The 19547-nt window shown below is 48.3% G+C and overlaps 4 protein-coding genes across 5 annotated transcripts in view; 1 reads left to right on the forward strand and 3 right to left on the reverse strand.

The window, feature by feature from the left end:
• Positions 1–216: 216 nt before the first annotated feature.
• Positions 217–5809, forward strand: lrr1 (leucine rich repeat protein 1). Of its 2 annotated transcripts, XR_008895704.1 has the most exons (6): positions 217–833; positions 1308–1406; positions 2568–2820; positions 3109–3583; positions 3978–4547; positions 5188–5806. XR_008895704.1 is itself a non-coding variant. In XM_056591210.1 (5 exons), exons 1-5 carry the CDS (start codon positions 651–653, stop codon positions 4231–4233), a joined length of 1266 nt encoding a protein of 421 aa, XP_056447185.1. In that variant the 5' UTR covers positions 217–650; the 3' UTR covers positions 4234–5809. The 2 variants fall into 2 exon arrangements, 1 of the variants encoding a protein (XP_056447185.1); XM_056591210.1 differs by having other exon boundaries at positions 3978–5809.
• On the reverse strand, positions 4877–7574 carry LOC130383151 (protein kintoun-like). Its single transcript, XM_056591209.1, has 2 exons — positions 5797–7574; positions 4877–5644 (listed from the first exon to the last, which is right to left on the reverse strand). Exons 1-2 carry the CDS (start codon positions 7486–7488, stop codon positions 5081–5083), a joined length of 2256 nt encoding a protein of 751 aa, XP_056447184.1. The 5' UTR covers positions 7489–7574; the 3' UTR covers positions 4877–5080.
• Positions 7575–8055: 481 nt separating this feature from the next.
• LOC130382499 (Krueppel-like factor 11) lies at positions 8056–12680 on the reverse strand. Its single transcript, XM_056590294.1, has 4 exons — positions 12484–12680; positions 11207–11488; positions 9649–10615; positions 8056–9504 (listed from the first exon to the last, which is right to left on the reverse strand). Exons 1-4 carry the CDS (start codon positions 12526–12528, stop codon positions 9203–9205), a joined length of 1596 nt encoding a protein of 531 aa, XP_056446269.1. The 5' UTR covers positions 12529–12680; the 3' UTR covers positions 8056–9202.
• A 5068-nt stretch (positions 12681–17748) lies between these two features.
• The window catches only part of grhl1 (grainyhead-like transcription factor 1), a 12270-nt gene continuing 10471 nt past the window's right edge, over positions 17749–19547 (reverse strand). Inside the window, exons 9-10 of the mRNA XM_056589736.1 lie at positions 19204–19268; positions 17749–19101 (exon numbers count right to left, since the gene is read on the reverse strand). Coding sequence (XP_056445711.1) covers positions 18987–19101; positions 19204–19268 — 180 coding nt within the window. The 3' untranslated portion in view covers positions 17749–18986. The remainder of the gene's footprint in view (positions 19102–19203; positions 19269–19547) is intronic.

Raw genomic sequence — 19547 nt, forward strand, 5'->3', positions numbered from 1 at the left:
ATACATATGTCAGCCGCTAGATGACGCTATAGGTATTCAGAAAATGGAATTTCAGTACCGTGTCTCAACGCTAAAATGCAATAATGTAAAATATCTCTTAATCTCCCATTATATCGCGTATTATAATCGTATATGTATGCCATGCATTAATTTCGTCATAATTAGCATACATGTTTTGGAAATAGTTGTACATGAAAAAGAACAATCTCAGTTGTTTGGCTCGAATAAGAGAGCGTTCGATTAGAGACTCCGGGTCAGAATAGGAGGGCGGGCGGTAGAAGTCCTCCTGTGTTCGCGCGCCACCTTTTGTAACATAGCAACAAGCGCTCCTCTAACGTCACTTCCCTAGCGCGGGATGGTATCCTATGCAGCTGTCCGGTAGAAGTAAACAGCACTGTTTTGGTTTAGTTTAATTCAATTAATCGATCAATTCAACGCGTTACATCTTAAAACGTGGGGTTAGTTCTCAACGACCTTCTGACGGGTGATCTGCTGAGAGGGACTGGGTTGTTTTGTTCCGCGGTGGAACCGCGAGGCGTTGCTGTTCACCCCATGAACGCGTTCTGCTGGAGCTTCTGATGTATTAAAACTTTAAATCCATCTCTTCATCGGTGTCCCACCGGCCTCTCATACTCGTTCTGACTGGTGCCATGAAGCTACAGTGTGATGTCGAGGTCGTCAACCGCATGCTCCCCTCGTTCGGTATGAAGAACCGAGGGAAGGGCGCCCGAGCGGTGCTCTCAATCGGGAAGCACCTGGACAAAACCACCCAGAGGACCAGCGTCTACATGATCATCTGCACGGCCAAGGACAGGACAGGCTCCAAGTACAAGGTCGAACATCCCTGCCCATTTGCAGCACCTATGTGATCCATCTCTAGTGTTATGTCGCCTCAGGAGGAAGAGCGGGTTGGCTGGTAACTGGAAGGTTCCTGGTTCAATCCCCGGCTCCTCCTGGCTGAGTGTCGAAGTGTCCCTGAGCAAGGCACCTAACCCTTAATGCTCCCGACGAGCTGGCTGTCGCCTTGCATGGCTGACACCGCTGTCGTCGATATGTGAATATGTGCATGAACAGGCGCTTTGAGTGGCCACTTGGTTACAAAATTGCTATATAAATGCAGTCCATTTACCATCTGCCATTGACCATGAATAATTATAACTATCTTGTTCTAGTGTTGTGGAAGTTATCCAGATGATGTTGTGTAAGGGGGGTCATCCTTCCTAGGAAATAGATTGTGTGTTCTCGCACAACTGTGTGTGTTCTCACGATCAGCCCCATTCTCACACTGTTCTTCTTACACTCTGCAGCTGAAGGACAACATTGAGAAGTTCTTCACGTGGTTCGTCGAGGAGGGCAAAGCCACCGTCCGGATCAAAGAACCAGCTATTGACATATGTTTGAGCAAGGTACGAGCAGTGGTGCAATGTAGAGATTCAATCTCTGCCCTATGCTCCTATGCAAATACAAGGCCTCTTCAGGTGGCAAACACAACTACTCTGTCAAAGAAAATAGCACCTTATATAAGTTAGTAACGGAGAGAGTGACATTTTTCAAAGACAAAGGGGTACACAGCACATGTGCTGATTCTGTTGGTTTTTGTAAGTAACAAAACTAAAGTCTGGACACTTATTGAAGGAGAAACAAATGTCCTTGCGACAATGCTCCATACATGAATACTGTATGCTGTGTCAGTCACATTGTCTAATTCTGATGGACCTTTGCTGACTGAGTGGTACTTTCTTGCTCCACTGTGATGGACAGCTCGTTATCGACTACCTTTTGTCACGCGTCGATGCAGTGCCATTGTGACCTTTCACCTGTATCTACACACAGTTCCCTGCTACTGGCGACCTGTTACCCAGATACACAGTTCAATGCCGTATCTGAGCTCTGCTGAATACAAACACGGATGGTCGTTGCCATCGGTCTCACCCAGATATGTACACAGTTCAGGACCTTTGGTGAACTCTACGCCAGACATAACACACCAAACATAGGACGCATCACCTCATCAGTGCACCCACTAACACACTTTGAATACAAAAATGAGTTGCATTCCTCTGGGCATTGGAAAGGCAAAAAACACTCTAAAAACCTACATGCTTTGCAAGGCCAATTATATGTTCATAAATAGGACACAGAATGTGTGTCAAGATATTTTCTCTTACTAAATGTAGGTTGGTTTGTCATGCCAGCGTTGCCCTTCACCGGCACCATGGAAACGTAGCAGCGGTGCAGGCATGTACACGTACTGCTGTGTGAGCAGCTCAAAGCGGTGAAGGATAATGGTAAATGGGCTGCATTTATACAGTGCTTTTCTACACTGGCCACCCACAGTGCTTTACAATATTGCCTAACATTCAGCCGTTCATGCACTCATTCACACACCAACGGCGGCGTCAGACAGCCATGCAAGGCGACTGCCAGCTTGTCGGGAGCAGTTAGGGTGAGGTGTCTTGTGCTAGTTCGAGCCGGGATCGAAATAGCAACCTTTAGGTTACCAGCAAACCTGCTCTACCTCCTGAGCTACATGCCGGGTAACACCTGGTTCATGTAATGTTTCGCAGGCCGACGCCAACAGCCTGAAGAGCTTCCTCTCCGCGGCGCGGCTGGCCGACCGCGGCAGCGACACCAGCAGCCTCCCGCTGGCCACCCTGACCCCGGTCCGCGCCCGCGACGTGGAGAAGCCCAAGAAGAAGCTCACCATCGTCTCCAAGAAGGACTACCCGCTCGCCTCCAGCTTCCCCTACTCTCTGGAGCAGCTGCAGGTGTCCTACTGCAAGCTCTCGCGCGTGGACATGAGGATGCTGTCCCTCAAAGGTACGAACCTGGGAACTATGGGGGGGGGGGGGGGGGGGGGTCCTAAAGGAGCTGATATGGGCTAGAAAGCTTCCTTAAGGAGGCCTACAGGTAGGCTGCAGACCTTATGAGCTCAATCCCCAAACTTTTAGCTCTGACTTGAAACCCCCTAACCACCGCATTATCATTCCCACTCTTTACAATTGAACTATAACCTCTGCATTCTGATAAAAAGGGCCTCCCCAAAAGCCTCTGGAATACAAATGTGTTCCTAGGATTGAAGTTGACTCTTTCATTACTTTTGTCCAGCTCTTCGTAAGCTGGACCTCAGCAACAACCACATCAAGAAGCTCCCGGCCACCATCGGGGACCTGGGCTGCCTCGCCGAGCTCATCCTGCACAACAACCAGCTAGAGAGCTTCAGCGAGGCCCTGTGCCTGTCCACCCTGCAGCGCACCCTCCAGCACCTGGACCTCAGTCAGAACCGCCTGAAGGGCCTGCCCTCCCAGTTCTCCCAGCTCCGGGAGCTGGTCAACCTCAAGCTGGACGACAACAAGCTCCAGTGGCTGCCCTTCCGCGTGGGCCGGCTCTCCAAGCTGAGGTTCCTGTCGGCCGCGCACAACCAGCTGGCCCTGCTGCCCGGCGACTTCCGCAGGCTGAGCCTGGAGAACCTGGACCTGTTCGGGAACCCCTTCACCCCGCCCAACCCCCTGGACCACAGCATCCACCTCACCTTCCCGCTGTCGCTCCAGGAGCTGGCCAGCAGGGCGGTGGTCAACCTCAGGTGAGCAGCAGCTGGCCAGCATCTCGTCACCCGTATCCTGAGTCCCTCTGCAGTAAGCCGGTGAAGTAACCCTCCTCCCTCTCTGACGGTTCTAGGCCCGTGCCGACCTAGTGATACCACTGGGAAAAACACAGCTGCTCATTATTGATTACGTGCAGACCCTTCTGCTAAGGTTGTGCAATGCCATTGGTGACCCTTCACCTGGATTTAAACACATTGCAATGTGTCATCGGGTCCTCCACATTGCTGAAGGACACGTGACCCACTTTCCATGCAGTTAATGGCTAAAGTGATAAACTCAATGTATGTCCAAAGTGTCGTCAATGTTATTTTGTCAACCCGTTTTCCCTGAATACTAAACCCCTCGATCTCCTGCTCCCCCCCCCCGCCCCAGGGTGCCGTACGGACCGCAGCACCTCCCCGCCCACCTCTGCCGGGACCTGGAGGTCTCCAAAGCCTGCGACTGCGGCGGCGCCTGCGTCAGCTTCTTCATCCAGACGGCGGTTAGCATGAACCTGCACCAGGTGTCTCACACGGTGGTGCTGGTGGACGACATGGGCGGCACCGAGGCCCCGGTGCAGCAGCACTTCTGCTCGCTATCCTGCTACTCCCAGTTCCTCGACAACTCCCTCCAGAGGGGCGGGCGGTAGGGTGCCGGTAGAGCCCCATGAGGGTGGGATGTGACGGACAACATGCCCCAGACCAAAGCCTTATTTCCAGGCTTTTGTTTCTTGAAAATTTTACTTTTGGGACGTTGATGTTGTCGGCCACATGACATCGTTTTTCCAGATGCGATGGACGAGGGGGATTTTTACAATGCTGCATAATTCAGAGGGATCCTGGCTGCTCTCTTCCTAGCGGTGATGTGATGCAAAGGACAGACTCTGTTATCGAAAGCACTCCGCACCGCCTGCATCCTCATTCCACCTCCTCCGACCAAACACGTCTTGCTTGCACTTTGATGGTTGGAACACACACACACACACACACACACACACACACACACACACACACACACACACACACACACACACACACACACACACACACACACACACACACACACACACACACAGTTCTATTATCTTCTTGATACTAAAAGTCATGGTTTCTTTCCTCATTCAATTGCGAAATGCAGATCATCATTCTGCCTCGCCCTACTTCTGTGAAGTATGAAATCAGAGATATTCATCTTGCTTTCCTCAACCGGATATGTATTTTTGTCAAACAGTGTTTGTTTTTACTGAGCAATTATTTTAAATATATGAAAAATAAATACATAAAACGGGTGATTCAAGATATTTATTCATTCGTTCTAAACAAAAATCAATCAATCAAGCAATTACTTTTTTTGTCACTACAGGATGTGAGACATTAAATATCACATACAAGATATGGAATATTCTTCCATCATGGGATTCATCCCTTGTCATTACCAAGGACAGCTATGTGCTTTAATGGCATTTCTGCTAATTAGATCACCTCAAAGCTCGTCATTTAGTCCAGTTCATACAGAAGGGAGTTGTGGAAGCTTAGGCCAGCGGACGTGGCGTGATCACTGATGATGGTCTCCTGTCCGCTCTCATCCATTTCCCTCAACAAAGGCTGTGGAGGCTTTCTAGAGAATACAGGCTCTGACCCGTTCTGCCCTGGTGGGGAATCCTCCGGATGCTCCTCTTCCTCTGTGGCGCTCGCCGGACCGACCGGGACAGCGTCCGCTGAGTCCTCCTGATGCTCCTCTTCCTCTGTGGCGCTCACCGGACCGACCGGGACAGCGTCCGCTGAGTCCTCCTGATGCTCCTCTTCCTCTGTGGCGCTCACCAGACCGACCGGGACAGCGTCCGCTGAATCCTCCTGATGCTCCTCTTCCTCTGTGGTGCTCACCGGACCGACCGGGACAGTGTCCGCTGAATCGTCCTTCTTTAACTGATCCTCTGCGCTCGCTGTAGGAACATTGGGGCTCATCTGGTGGTTCCTGTCTTCAGAGTTCAGTAACTCGGACGATCCTGTGGCTTCACTGCTGGTGGACTTGCCATCGGATACAAGCTGAGGCGCTGTGTACTAGGACAAGGACAAGAGAAACATTAATACAGGGGGAAAAAATATACATTTTATATTGTAAAAAATAATGACTTTTATAATAAATCCTTTAATAAACTTGCATTGTGCTACCTTGTTCTGAACCAATGGCTACATTGTTGATAATTTCTCACCCCAGTACTTGAAGTGCCTTGCAGATGTTCCTTCTCTGCACAGGTCCCTGTGTCTCCCTTGGTCCCTGTGTCTCTCTCTATCCCAGTGTCTCCCTCTGTCCCAGTGTCTCCCTGCGTCACCATTTCTCTCTGTGTTCCTGTGAGTGTCCCCGTCTGTATCCTCATGTCTTCCGGTGTCCCTGTCTCTTCGTCCGTTTCGGTTCTTTTGCTGTTCCTTGAGTGGAAGCTGCTTTCTGAGGTTCCGCTGTTTTCGCCTGTGTTGTCTTCTAGGACTTTGAAGCTCTTTTGGGTATGAGGTGGAACCCCGTTCCTGTTATCAGCAGTCTCACTGGGGTCGTCTTCAGTGTAGGAGGCAACATGCGTGGTAGGAACGTCCTTTCTGCGTGGGCTTCCTGCCTGCTCTTCAGCATCACAGCCCCCAACCTCTCTGGCGTCAGCGCTCTCCCGCTCAGGTCCAACCCCCCTCTCCCGTTGGCCCTCTGAACCCTCACTCTTCTGCTCCGTTTCTTCCTTTTCCAGTTCCTCCTGTTCATCCATCTCACTCGTTCTGTTCTGAATTTCCCCATTTTGTGTCGCTTCCGTCATGCGGGGCCCAAAGCTGAGGTCAACCGTCTGGACCAGAGGAGAAACAGGCAGGGTGATGGTGAGCTGCCCGTTCTGTGTGTTGAACTTGGCCCCTCCCCTGTCCTCGTCCACGGGGTACGCTAGGGGGAGCTCAAGCCTGTAGGCCGGCCTCTTGCACTCCACCCTGAGGGTCTTCCCCAGGACCTCCAGGCTTGTGTCTTTGGCCGACTTTAGAAGGGGCATGTCCACAGTGACCACGATCTCTCCAGGCCTGGGGCTCTGGGCGGAGTCCCGGGAACATCTGAAGTCCTGCAGGTCGATGAAGGATCTGTACTTCAGCTTGTAGTGGGGTGTGGTCGGAGCGCCAGGCTTTGGGGATTCGGTGACGAAGCTTCTTGGTGTGGACTCCTCTCTGGTTTTTGCACCGGCTGCAGGCTGGTTTGCGGCTCCGCTGGGAGGGTCTTTATAGGGGAAGGGGAAGGCCAGAGGGTCTGGACTCGCCGGGGGGTCTTCAGTCTGGTAGCCGGGGATGGGCTTCCGGATCACGGAGGGCTGGGGGGTCCCCTTATACTTGGTGGCCAGCACTTTTACGTTGTTCTGATCCAGTCGTACTTTAAACCCGTCTTGGATTCCCTGAATGGCGGTGCTGTCCACCATGTCCATAAATTCTCTGTTCTTGCTCGCCATGTGAATAGTGTCCGGGTGGAAGATCACATCATAGATCATGAACTTGTTTCCTTTGGGGTCTCTCTCTGGTCTCCCAGGGTGCAGACTGTGGGGCAGAGACCAATGCTGTCCTCTTTTGCCATCATCTGATACCCCCCATTTAAACTCACACTTACCGACCTTTTCATTGGCGCAAATGTTGACGAAGCATTTCTGTTTCCCGTTGACGCTCGTTTTGAGCGCTCTGAAAGGCTGTGGATGGATAAACTCGATGGCGTTTCCCCTTTCCTCCTCCAGCAGTTTGATCTCCTCCTCGTACTTCTTCTTACATTCGGGGTCGGATAATTCCTTGGCGTAATCGAGCAGCAAACCTCTGAACTTTTCGTCTTTAAAGGCCGCTGAGAACCTGTCGACTTCGTCCTTCGTCATGTTTAACTCTTTTATCTTGTCTCCGATCTCCATGTTGTTCACCTTATCAAACTCGTATTCTCTAAAAAGCAAAGTTATATCAATCCCCCACCAGCCCTTCACGAGGAAGTGTAGGGCCACAAAACACGCTACAGGTCAAGCCACTCCGTTTGTTGACGTAGCTATGGCAACACGCGGGCCAATCAGCTCTCAGTACAACAGAACAACCAGAAATACAGTGATGCATCTTGTATTATTTATACGTATAAATTATATATTGTGATATATGAATAAATAAATTCAAATTCAAATTATATTAATGCATAAATATAACTAACGACTAAGTAGCTCTATTCTTCTTTTAAGTTATTCTAATTCATACAAATATTTACGCTTGACTGGGTCTACCCAGAGCCATTTAGAGATAATTTCTCTATATGAGTCTGTGTCTAGCTATTTAGTTGATAAGTGTTGTTTAATTCTTGGTAAAGATGAATCATTGCCTCTAGATGTCACTGTTCTCCGGGCAGCGGCCCGACGGGGCGTGTGTTCCCGGAGAGAGCTGATTGGTCGCACCCCCAGACTGTGTCATTACTCGGAATTCAGTGATCGCCGTTTTTGTTTCTTTTGCGGTGCTTGTTCACCAAGGGACACGGGCTATGCCTGTGGAAGACTTGATGCGTTCTAACCACCTAACAATTTCATCTTGAGTATTAAGTTCATAATGTCCTTTAGGTTCGTGGGGAAACATTGAGTCTTTACTTTTTGTCCTGATTCCCATTTATTATTATTTTATAGTTATAAAATCATAAAATGGAACTTATTTCATGACTTGAGATATAAATGCGAGTGAAGTCTACTGAGTAGGCCTATGTCAACTGAACTCTCAAATGAAACAATACAACTCAGTACGACAGGTACTCCTGATTTATCCCTCTTAATGATCCCCATATGGAGAAGTCAGACTATAATAGCGACCCCTACATGTACAACCGCTGCTGACTGGCTGATGATGAACGTGAGAAGGTTCGAGTGGTCAACCCTACGCACGATGCAGGAAGCCGTGCACGTCAGCACATTTCCTGGTACGAGCGTTTGGTTGACCATAAGAGGGAAGGAGGGGGAGATTTAGAGAACGTGACACACACGCACGCAGGATGTTGTGGGATGAGCGACTCTTTCTCTGTTGAGTTATAGCAGAAGAACCGGGATGACTAAACCAGATTTGGTGTAAAAATGTGTTGTTCGGTGGAATCTTGAATTCAAAAGTCACGAGTCACCTTGGCTTGTGATAAACAGGATTCTCATTTTCCTCTTTTTATTACAAATACGTATTAAATAATATGAAAAGTTGTATAATCATTGTACTGGTAATCCCACTTGTACATTGTTTTGTGTGTTACACACATTACTTAAGATTGGGCAAGTAAAAGCATTTGAAAGCATAAAACAGAAAAACACTTAGACTTAAACAATTAAAAGAGGACCCGGGGGCGGTGAGTTTGACATTAAGCAGGCAAACTTCATTCAAAGGCTTTGGCAAAAACAAACGGCTACGTACATGTCATCTTATACATGAAAGTAAACAAAGGAATCCATTAGAGCGAGATATAAGACATTAATGAGCGGATAAGAGGAGTCCAGTGCATGGTGCTTCGAGTTCTTTTCTTCTTCCCATGAGTAAAGAGCAGGCTTGTGCCTGTGTGGCTGCTCCCTGTGTGTCCTTGAGAGAGCTCGATGGGCGGCGATAGGCCCGACGGCTCACCGCCTACCGCGACACAGCCGGCACGAGCATGCTCAGTGTGGGCAGGCTGGGCTTCAGGGAGGGTGCTTTGCCGGCTTGCATTTTGTTTAGGTTCCGCAGCTCCGCCTGCCAGGAAGGGATCTTCTTGCTGGTCATGTGACGGCGGGCGTGTTTGGTCAGGTGGTCACTGCGCATGAAGCGCCGGTCGCAGACGGGACACACAAACTTCTTCTCGCCGGTGTGCGTGCGCCGGTGCCGCGACAGCTCGTCCGAGCGGGCGAACTGCTTGTCGCAGCTCTCCCAGCTGCAGCTGAAGGGCTTCTCTCCTGAGGGGGGCAACAGGGGGAGAGAGAGGGAGGGTTAGAGAAGAATCATCATTAGATATAAGCGTCTGGTTTAGCCACACTAGGCCAGAGAGTAGTTTATTCCTTCTGGTTTCGTCTTCGAAGCATACGACTGTGGATCCTCACCTGTGTGCGTCCGGAGGTGCGCCTTCAGGTGGGAGCTCTTGAAGTAGGTCTTCCTGCATCCCGGAAAGTTGCACACATAGTTCCTCCTGCGCAAGCAGTCTATCTTGACGCCCGGGGTGGCGGCCCCGCAGGGGCCCGCCGGCATGTAGACGGGGGCCGGGGCCAGGGGGAGCAGCTTGGTGTGGCCGAGGGTCATGACGCTCGGCGTGCAGTGCTGAGCCTGGGGGAAGGACGACTGCGGAGGGAGCACCAGCATCACCGTGCCCTGCTGCACCCCCGGGCCCACCAGGAGGGGGTGCTGGACGGGCGTGGCGTGGAGCGGACCCTGGGGGAGGAGGGAGGTGGGGCTGGTCCTCAACCCGGGGCTGGCGGTCTGCAACGTGCTGGGGATGAAGGCCGAGATGATCCCCGACTGGCTGCTCACGGGGATCATCTGGCAGAAGATCTGGGGAGCGGAACAGAGGGTGGTGGTGGTGGGGGCCGGAGGGGCCAGCTGGGTGATAAGGCTCCTGGGGGCTGTGCTGTCCGTACTGGGCTTTGAGTAAATGGCCGGCTGCCAGGCCTGCGGGGTGGCTGTGCAAGAGGAGGGCGGAGGGGGAGGGGGGCTTGGCCGCCCAGTCTGTCTTGTGCAATGCTGCTGCCGCAGCTTCTGTTGTTGTGGGTGTTGCTGATGATGAAGTTGTTGTTGCTGCTGTTGTTGTTGTTGTTGTTGTTGAAGTTGCTGCTGCGGGCAAACTGTGGCCGCGATGGCGCTGCTACAGCTCCTGGGGGCCCCTGGAATGTGCTGCCGGCAGGGGGTGCTGTCTGCGGTGTGGCGGATGACACTGGTCTCCATGGCCCTGCAGGCCTGGGGCGGTGAGGGCAGAGCGCTGGGCCTCTCGGGAGCAGAGGTCAGGGCAGGGAGCCCGGTGCCGCACCGCTGTGTGGAGCTCTCTGTGAAGCTGGGGCTGTGGGGGGGCGTCATACTCTGCAGAGACAAGGGGGGGAAGGCAGGCATGAGACGAGGAGCCATAGTCCGCTGGAGGTCTAGATATGGTTGTGCGCTTTACAACGCGGTAATATGACGCTTGGCTAGGGATGCGTCAGTGGTTTTAAGGATAACGTTTACAGAGGTAATAGTCCCTATAGGTCGAGCAGATATACATACAAGGTGATGGGCACTCTGAGCCTTAATGGCCCGTTTTTATGGCCCGTTTATTGACATAGCTGCAGAGCGGAGGAGCTCTGGGTTCAAACCCCCTTACTGCAGCCAGGCGTATCTAGTCCTAGCAACTTGACCCGATACTCTCAACCACTGACCCAGCCCCTCTCCGTTCTCTGCCCAGAGCAGCAGCAGGTCGGGAGATTTGTTGGAACTCTGCGCTGAGTTTGTGGATGGGGAGCTTGTAAAATGGCTATTTTGGGGTTCTACTCTGTTCTAATATTCTAACACTGCTGCTTGATCTGGGTGCCCCTGACCATCCATTGCAAGCACTGTCTTTGGCGGTTGGCTATGGTATGACATCAGAGTGTAATTTCAAAGGCTATGTTGTTATTGTTTTTTTAAGTCATGACTTACAAGTGAGGAGAGGGAAACAAAGTCCTTGAGGGTCTCTGGTAGTTCAGGGGAGAGTACCAGGTCGCAGCAGTCCGAAGCAGGCGTCAATGGCCGTGGCTTGCAGGGGCTCTGTGCAGGCTTGCGGGGGAAGGACCCATGGCCCAGGGAGGAACTCATGCACATCAGGGCCTCTGCCGCCTCAAGGTCTGTGTACTCTAGGCTCGGGGAGCCTCTGCTGGTTCCACTGGAGATGAACTGCTCACCACCATGCCTCCTTCTCTTACACTGGTCCACATACTGGGCCTGTTGAGAGTCAGAAGCACAACGATCAGGCTAAACTATATACGTAATAATATGGGCAAATATATGAGGCAGCAGGAGATTTTGTTATGGGACTTCACCAATGTAACGTGTAATGTCTGAGGTAACTTTCATCTTCAACTTTAGAAACAGACTGGCTCGCAAATGTCTCGTTATTTGAATGAGCTTTATATATATATATATATATATATTGATTATGTTAGGGTAGGGTGACAAACTGCAGTCGTGCCAGTAATGGAGTGAGCAAGGATGAGCCAACACCCCAGCCCGTCTCGCAATGCCTCTGGCTGAGCGCCAGAAAGAAGCCTCCCATCACCAAATATAGACTGGGGCCGTGACGTAGCAACCGGTCCGCCGTGTGAAATCCCAACAGCAAGCCGCCGGATCGGGGAAGTGATACCCAAGCCGATGACTCGTCGTCAATAATCAATCGGTAAAACTATCGAAAGTGGGCGGTAACTATGGTTACGAGCTCGACATCACTAACAACTCAAACATATGTTATCGTTTTTAATGTCTTCATGTGTAAATAAGTGAATGTAACACCATCACAGGGGCTGAATTAAGTGAAGACGCTAAAGTTATTTTTATATCGCAAAATAAGTCTAAATGATTAATAAATATTAATATATAGATAAATAAATGTAATTAATAATTACTTTCTGCCTGATTAAACTGTTGTGTTGTTCCACTGCAGGGTTAATGTCAAGTCATTCATAAAAAATACTTTGACAGCCGAGGTTTATATTTCCTTGCGTTACCGTCAACTCACTTACTAACGTTATAGAATCAAACTTGAACGTATGAGTCCAATTAATGAGTCCGATTAAACACACGTTCAAAGAACCTCGACTCGAGCAATAATCGATCAGAAACTGCTGCCGAGAGGCGACCATCGTTCACAATAAATAATACCATTCATGTCTTAATAGCCTTGATAGTAACCTTAATAATAACCATAATAAAAATAACCTTACCCCGTGCGGCGGCTCCATCTCTGAATATGTTCTCATGGGCATCATAAAGTATAACAAAACCGGAACCGCTTTCTGTCAGAAGAGAAGCAGCAGCTTGCCGAAGACCCTTCTCGCCGAAGACACTTCGCTCTGAACGGGCTGACCGCCGCCGCTCAGCTGTGCGTAAAACATGAAAACAAACCGCACAACACACACCGGCGGGCGGCAACGCTCCACCAATCAGAAACGAATGTGTGTTAGGCTTCACCAATGAAAAATAAATGTGTGTAAGGCTCCGGCCAATGGGAGAGGAAACGGCGCGTGAACAGTGCATGGGCGCCGGACGGTTGGAGGAAGCAGTGTGCGTGGTGGTCAGGGGGCGGGACGTGGTTGTTGGTGGGCGGGGCCCGGAGTCAGCGGTGTCAGACTAAACCCGGTGAACTGAGGGCCTCGAAGTAGGCGAAAGGTCGCTGGTGCGCCATGGTAGTCGCTGGAGCTCCATGGTGGACGTTGCCGCCTGCGTTTAGGGGCTGATTGGGGCTGTTTGGGGATGATTGGAACTACTGTACGCACTTTATGCATATTTTGCGGTTAATACATAATTGCTGTTGCTTTTTGTTTTATATTAACATTTTATATTTTCTTTACCCAAAATGAAAATAATATTTTTCATTTCACACATGGAGTATCCATATAAGTTGCTGATAATATATAAAGTAGTCCTAATTGTTGAACCTAAATAAGAGGTAGTGTCAACCTGCTGTTGCTCACCTTTCACCAACTTTCCTACGTAACGTGTCAGACCACAGACAGACAGGCAGAAGCTGCTGTTTTGGCCCCAGCCACCTCAAAGTATGGCCAAAGCATCTTCATTTATCTATTGATAAGTTTATTTATTCATTCATGTTTCATTGATTTTGATATTGAAGCAATTTTTCTTCATCAAGTAGCAATTTCTCCCCTCTATATTAAAATGTCTAACGTTATCTGTTTGTGATTTCCTCATCCATAAATCATCCAGTTTTTTTGCTAACACATGTTTAATGAATAATAAGTAAATGTGGATTTATGTTTCATTCGCTGCAGTCCACTACAGATCCCCTCGCCGTCGTTACTCCCAGCAGAATCCAAATGAGAACTGACCCACATTTCAGTTACATCACACTGGACAAAGGAGAGATCTGTGTCAAAGACCAAATGCCCTTTGGAGTTACGACAGCGAGATGGCAATTTAATATATATATATATATATATATATATATGCATATATATATTCCATATATATATAATCCTTTTCCATAACAGGCTGTAGTTAGTAAAAAAACTGATACATGTTTTCATTGAACTTGTTTTCCAATCATTTAAAATGTTTAGGCTTCGATGGTTATTTGGGCCACCTCTTCACTGATGCCCCTCTTGAATCAACAGGACCTGCGAGCGGCCTGTCCCCCAGGCAGCAGGGGCTCTGGAGGGTGTGTGGGGCCCCCGCCCCGGTGGCTGGTTCAGGACCCAGGCAGGCCGAGGGCCCGGCCCCACAAAACCCCTGCGTAAGCATGAGCTCAGAGGCGGCCACGTGGGTGGGAGTGTCAGCGGCACAAATATGTCCCTTCGGTGCCAGCAATGAGCGGAAACAGCGGGAAGGGGGGGTGATGAGCAGGGAGGGGCCGGGCCTCCAGGGGGCGGGGCCTCCAGGGCTGAGCGTGCGATAGGCCCGCAGCAGCAGACCGGCCCGTGGTACAGGACCTGTTTGTCATATAAGTCTGTTCCCTTAACCTCGGCATCAAATCTAGAGGAAAGGTTACTCGCCCCTTATCTAGGCTTTCACGTGCACGCCGGCTGCTCCTGCCAACGCAGACACACACACACACACACACACACACACACACACACACACACACACACACACACACACACACACACACACACACACACACACACACACACATACAAACTTCCCCCCTTCCCACCTGAACATCTACCTCCAGGAGACCGCTCCAGGGGGGTACATTTTTCACTGACAGTTCCATTGCAAGGCTATGGAGTTGGGCAAGATGTGTGTTATGAGGACAAGAGTGTTTGTTCCAAAGTACAAGCTACATCAATGAAACGTTCAGTATACCAAAATAAATATTGGTTTAGGTTATAATAACATCTTGTCTAATTGCATAAAGGTTCCACTCCTTCCCCAGAGAGAGAGAGAGAGTTTGTCATTAGTAGGTACAGCATTTATATAAGAAATTACACATTTGTCAAGGCTAAAGGACAATGTGTTGAATAATTTATACGATGATACCAACATTTATTTGCAAGTGTATTTCCACAACAAAATGCGTAACTCTCTTTATTTGCTCATTTTGTCAAACCCCCATAGAAAGGAGAAGAGGTCTCCCCCTGGCATGCCTAGAACATGTGACCACTGTGAACCTTGACCCCTCACCCCCAGACCAAAGGCCTCTGAATGTCATTCTGCAGGTCCTAGGGTCAGAATAGCTTATGAAGCCAAGCTCGGCAGCCGATTGGCTGAAATAATTTCCAGAATAGATTTGGCAGCTCATTTTAAAATCCAGAAAAATATAATCCTCCAGCTGTTGCACACGGCTTGCTTCTTGGTGAAAGGACGCAGCAACTGGGGGCGAAGCCTTGACCAGCTGGGGGGACTGGGAGGAGCTGTTACCTTTCACAATCCCCCTTTTCTTTCCATTCATCACCTTGTTTTTTTGTCTTTCATTCTTTCTTGTTCTATCTATATTAGTAAAATATTGACAATTCTGTAATACATCTGCAAAATCGAATTCAAGTCCCTGTTGTTCCCCCATGCTGAAAGAGAACTCAGTTATTCCCCCCTTAGACAGACTTCACTTAGTTCCTGTTGCCTTTGGGGCCATAAACCAGTCAACACTGTTTACCTGAACACTGCAGCTTACTGCCAGCTGTTGGGCGCTCGGCTGTTTATGAGCACACCATGTAGGATACATTGTACGTACCTAAACTACTACAACCCTTGTGTCTTCCCCATTAGCATTGCATCACCAATCTACCAATGTTGTTGTACGAGTCGGCTGTATTGTCTCCTCATTGTTTACAGCAAACACAGCCCACTAAATCACGCCCATTTGTCCTACACACACCAACAGGAACAACGACAATGATTCATCAGAAGATTTTGAATTGGTCTATATTAGATTTAGAAGCCGATTGGCTGCCAAGGCATACTGATTCGGGATTGGCTCACTTGCTGTCTGTTGTCCTGGCAACGGCAGAACACGGGCCCTGCGAGGGCTTTTCCATAACAGTTTGAGAGGGTCTGGCCTTGTGACGGCCATTGTTAGCTGAAGCTTGGATGGAAATCAATATCAGGAGGTGCCTGTTCATATTGGAAAGGAGAACGGAGAAGAGGATTGTGATCTCATTTCATAGAACGCCTGTGTAAACAATGGAGTTTAGGAGAAATGCTCTATCAAGAGTCAGTTTATTAGAATGTTTACACAACCAAGTCATTTTCATCCCCTCTAATATGTAGTATTTTGAGATTATATTCAGTGCATAAAGTTGTGGAGTCCCTGAACTAGAATGGATTTCATGTTCCTTCGTTCTGGAACAACTGTGACTCCAACTTTTTGCTGTTGTTGCTGTTGTTGTAATATCTCAAACCGGCTGCACTGTTTGTTAAATAGGAATGTGACCGCAAGCATATTCAGTTGACCATGAAGCAGACCGTTTGAGTCCCAGGGGATCCTCCGGAAGCTTGAGAAAGTTGTAATGTGTTGACTTGCTTCCTTCAACAAAAAGAAAATACTTGTTTCAGGTTTCATATCAACCTCCTAACAACCCAAAGTCACACATGAAAGTATTTCATGCAATACTGAAATACCAAGTCCATCAGTTATCCTTAAATCACAGGCTTCCAAAATGAATTCCTTCATTTCACGAGTTCAACATAATTCATACGAATGGATGTGATAATGTTGGCTAAATGAAATATCATGTAAGCCTCATCTGTAATAACCGTTTTATATATATAGTTGTTGGGCAGCTCTTTTATTACAAAGCTGATCTAATCATATTCATCTGTTGCAAAGAGCGCCTTCACATCTGAGGGACAAATTGACTCATTAGAAATATCATGAGAGAGAGAGAGCGAGAGAGACACAGAGTGAGTGAGAGAGACACAGATAGAGAGAGAGAGAGAGAGAGAGAGAGAGAGAGAGAGAGAGAGAGAGAGAGAGAGAGAGAGAGAGAGAGAGAGAGAGAGAGAGAGAGAGAGAGAGAGAGAGAGAGAGAGAGAGAGAGAGAGAGAGAGCGAGCGAGAGAGAGAGAGAGAGAGAGAGAGAGAGAGAGAGAGAGAGAGAGAGAGAGAGAGAGCAGATGGCCTATCATTCAAGGGCACTCTGCTCCTCTGGCTGGATGGAGCCTGGTTAAAGTGTAACCAGCGGTCTTATCAGGACGCCGGAGCCCCTCAAGTTTGGGCGGTGCAGCGAGATAAGTCACGTCTACAGGTCTGGATGCAGGTACACTCAGGTCGATGCTGCAGCTAACAGGAGAGAACGAAACAAGATGGCGCAGGGTCACAGGCCTGGAAGGCCTTGATTGTAGAGTCAATGGGCTCAACAAACCAATGAGGGGCCCGTCGTGACGGCCCACCGTTAGCGTCCGTCCCCAACTTGTCTCGTCCCGCAACCGTCTCATGATGTCTTTCTCTTCCTGTTGGTTTCTGGGAGTCGATCCTGGGGGGACCAGGGCCAGTACCTGTGGAGATGAGAGGCCCTCGGGGCCTCTCAAGTGGCCGTACAAATACAACTTGGTTACGGTCCGTGACTTATTAAACGTTCTAATCACATTAATGTCCTCCTTTTGACAGTTCTGCTGTTAACACACACACACTACACACAGACTACACGCAATCTAAACACTCTGCACACACACTACACACACACACTCGTTTGGAAGCTAGGGGAACCTTTCTCCGGGAGCAGGCAGGTTTCAATGTTTACTTCCTGCTTGGCAGTGGGTATAGATGAGACCATAGGGTGAGACATATGTTCCAGTAAATCCACACACACACACACACACACACACACACACACACACACACACACACACACACACACACACACACACACACACACACACACACACACACACACACACACACACACACACACACACACACACAAACACACACACACACACACACACACACACACACACACACACACACACACACACACACACACACAGTAGCCGTATCAATGCAATAACTGCTATAATATCATATCTTATCACATCAACAAGAACAACAGCTGGTACAGGTAAAAGTCCTCTTTTATTGACGTACTGCATCAATGCTTTTACAAAAATGAATTAGGCATCGGGATTTAAATACATGTTAACATCATAACGCTCTTAAACAACTTCATAGAAAAAGAAACCAAAAAAAACTTTATATTATTAATTGTAGTTTAGACATTTGGAAATATATTGTAAAAAGTTCCCACATCCACACTCTTAATAAATATATACACATAAGTACTGATATACAAAAGGTTGTGCAGATCAAGCATTACTTTAGAGCAGAGCTTGACAAAGGCACTGACCTGACTTTGACATGCATCACAAATATATCACAAAGAAATGGCCATCAGAAAATGATTGTGTCTGGAGATAAATATGATATTGCACTATCAGGATGGTTTGTGCGGATGTGCGAGAAACTGGTGTCTATCTACTGTACTCTACTCAAAAGAGGGGAACCTCCATGTTCGAATTAGGTATCCTCTACTCATCTGTTATGTAATACTTTATATACTGATGAAAATATTTGATATCAAACTTGATCTGAAAAAAAAGACTATATTTTATACAAACAGTATCTGTGGTCATTCCTAATATGTACAACTATACCGTTTAACTCACGGTAAAGAGCGCTTTAGAAACTAAATACTGCCAGGATCTTCACTGTTAATACACCCCAGGGGTCTGGTTGTTTCAGGCCTCTCTCTTCCCTCTGTGTGTCACCCTGCAGACTGCATCATCAGTGCTATGGCTTTAGAGAATGGAACAACAGGTGCTGGCCATCGCTGTCTGTCCACGTAATACACACACATTATGCCTGTACATGTTGTTGCACATGTGAAAAAAAGATTGTTGCCTCCATAGAATGAGGTATGATGACAACACAAAAGCCCTGCATGTTCTGGACAAAGTAAAAATCATATTCTGCTGCGACTAACAAATAAAAATAACATCATAAGAGTGTCATCAATGTCCCGATACTTATGTACACATAAACAGTTTTAGAAAAAAGAATTTAAATGTTTACATTTTATCTTTAATCAATGCATTTGCATAATAAGAGCTACAATCCATTAGATCCTGCGTTTCCATATGAAACACAGGCCCCCCGTTGACCTCAGGGACACACCGTCCCCTCCATTAGCTTCGCGATCATAGCTGTTACTGCCGGTAAACCAGCTAGATTCAGTGTAAACTCATAGTAGTGAAGGCCTTCCCACCTCGTCCGAGACTCAGATCTCAGTGAGGGTGAGCTTGTATATTCCTCCCATCTCCTCCATGGAGATCTGGAAGGTGTCTTCGTTGGAGTAGTGCTTTATGATGTTGTCGTCCATGTTGACTAGGATCCTGAGAACGGAGAGAAGATGTATGAGTTGTGGTGAGCAGGGGGTCTGAGTGGGCTTACATTAGACATCTACTGTATTTGAATGTACATTAAATGGAACTCACCCTTTTTTGCATTTCTTGTAGACCTTTCCAACTTTTGCCAAAGGTAGCTCATATTTCTCTGATATCTAGTGAAGAAAAAAAAAAATATATTAGATATAAATGTATACATACAGTAAGCTCCTTTATATTTGGCTGCATTAAACAATTAAAGTTTCAGAATGGAAACTGGAAATCGGTTGAGAAACGTAACTTCTCCAAGCATCGCTCCGTACAGCCAAAGGTTCGCTAGGAGCTTGGCCTGGGCCCTGCATGGTTTCATTCTGAATATGGTGCTGCTGCGTCTGACTGCACCCTCACCCGTTCAGACACTGCAAGCTGTATACAACCCTGTTTAACCCTGCTAA

This window comes from Gadus chalcogrammus, chromosome 5, assembly GCF_026213295.1.
Source record: "Gadus chalcogrammus isolate NIFS_2021 chromosome 5, NIFS_Gcha_1.0, whole genome shotgun sequence".
In the NCBI taxonomy this organism is placed as follows: Eukaryota; Metazoa; Chordata; class Actinopteri; order Gadiformes; family Gadidae; genus Gadus; species Gadus chalcogrammus.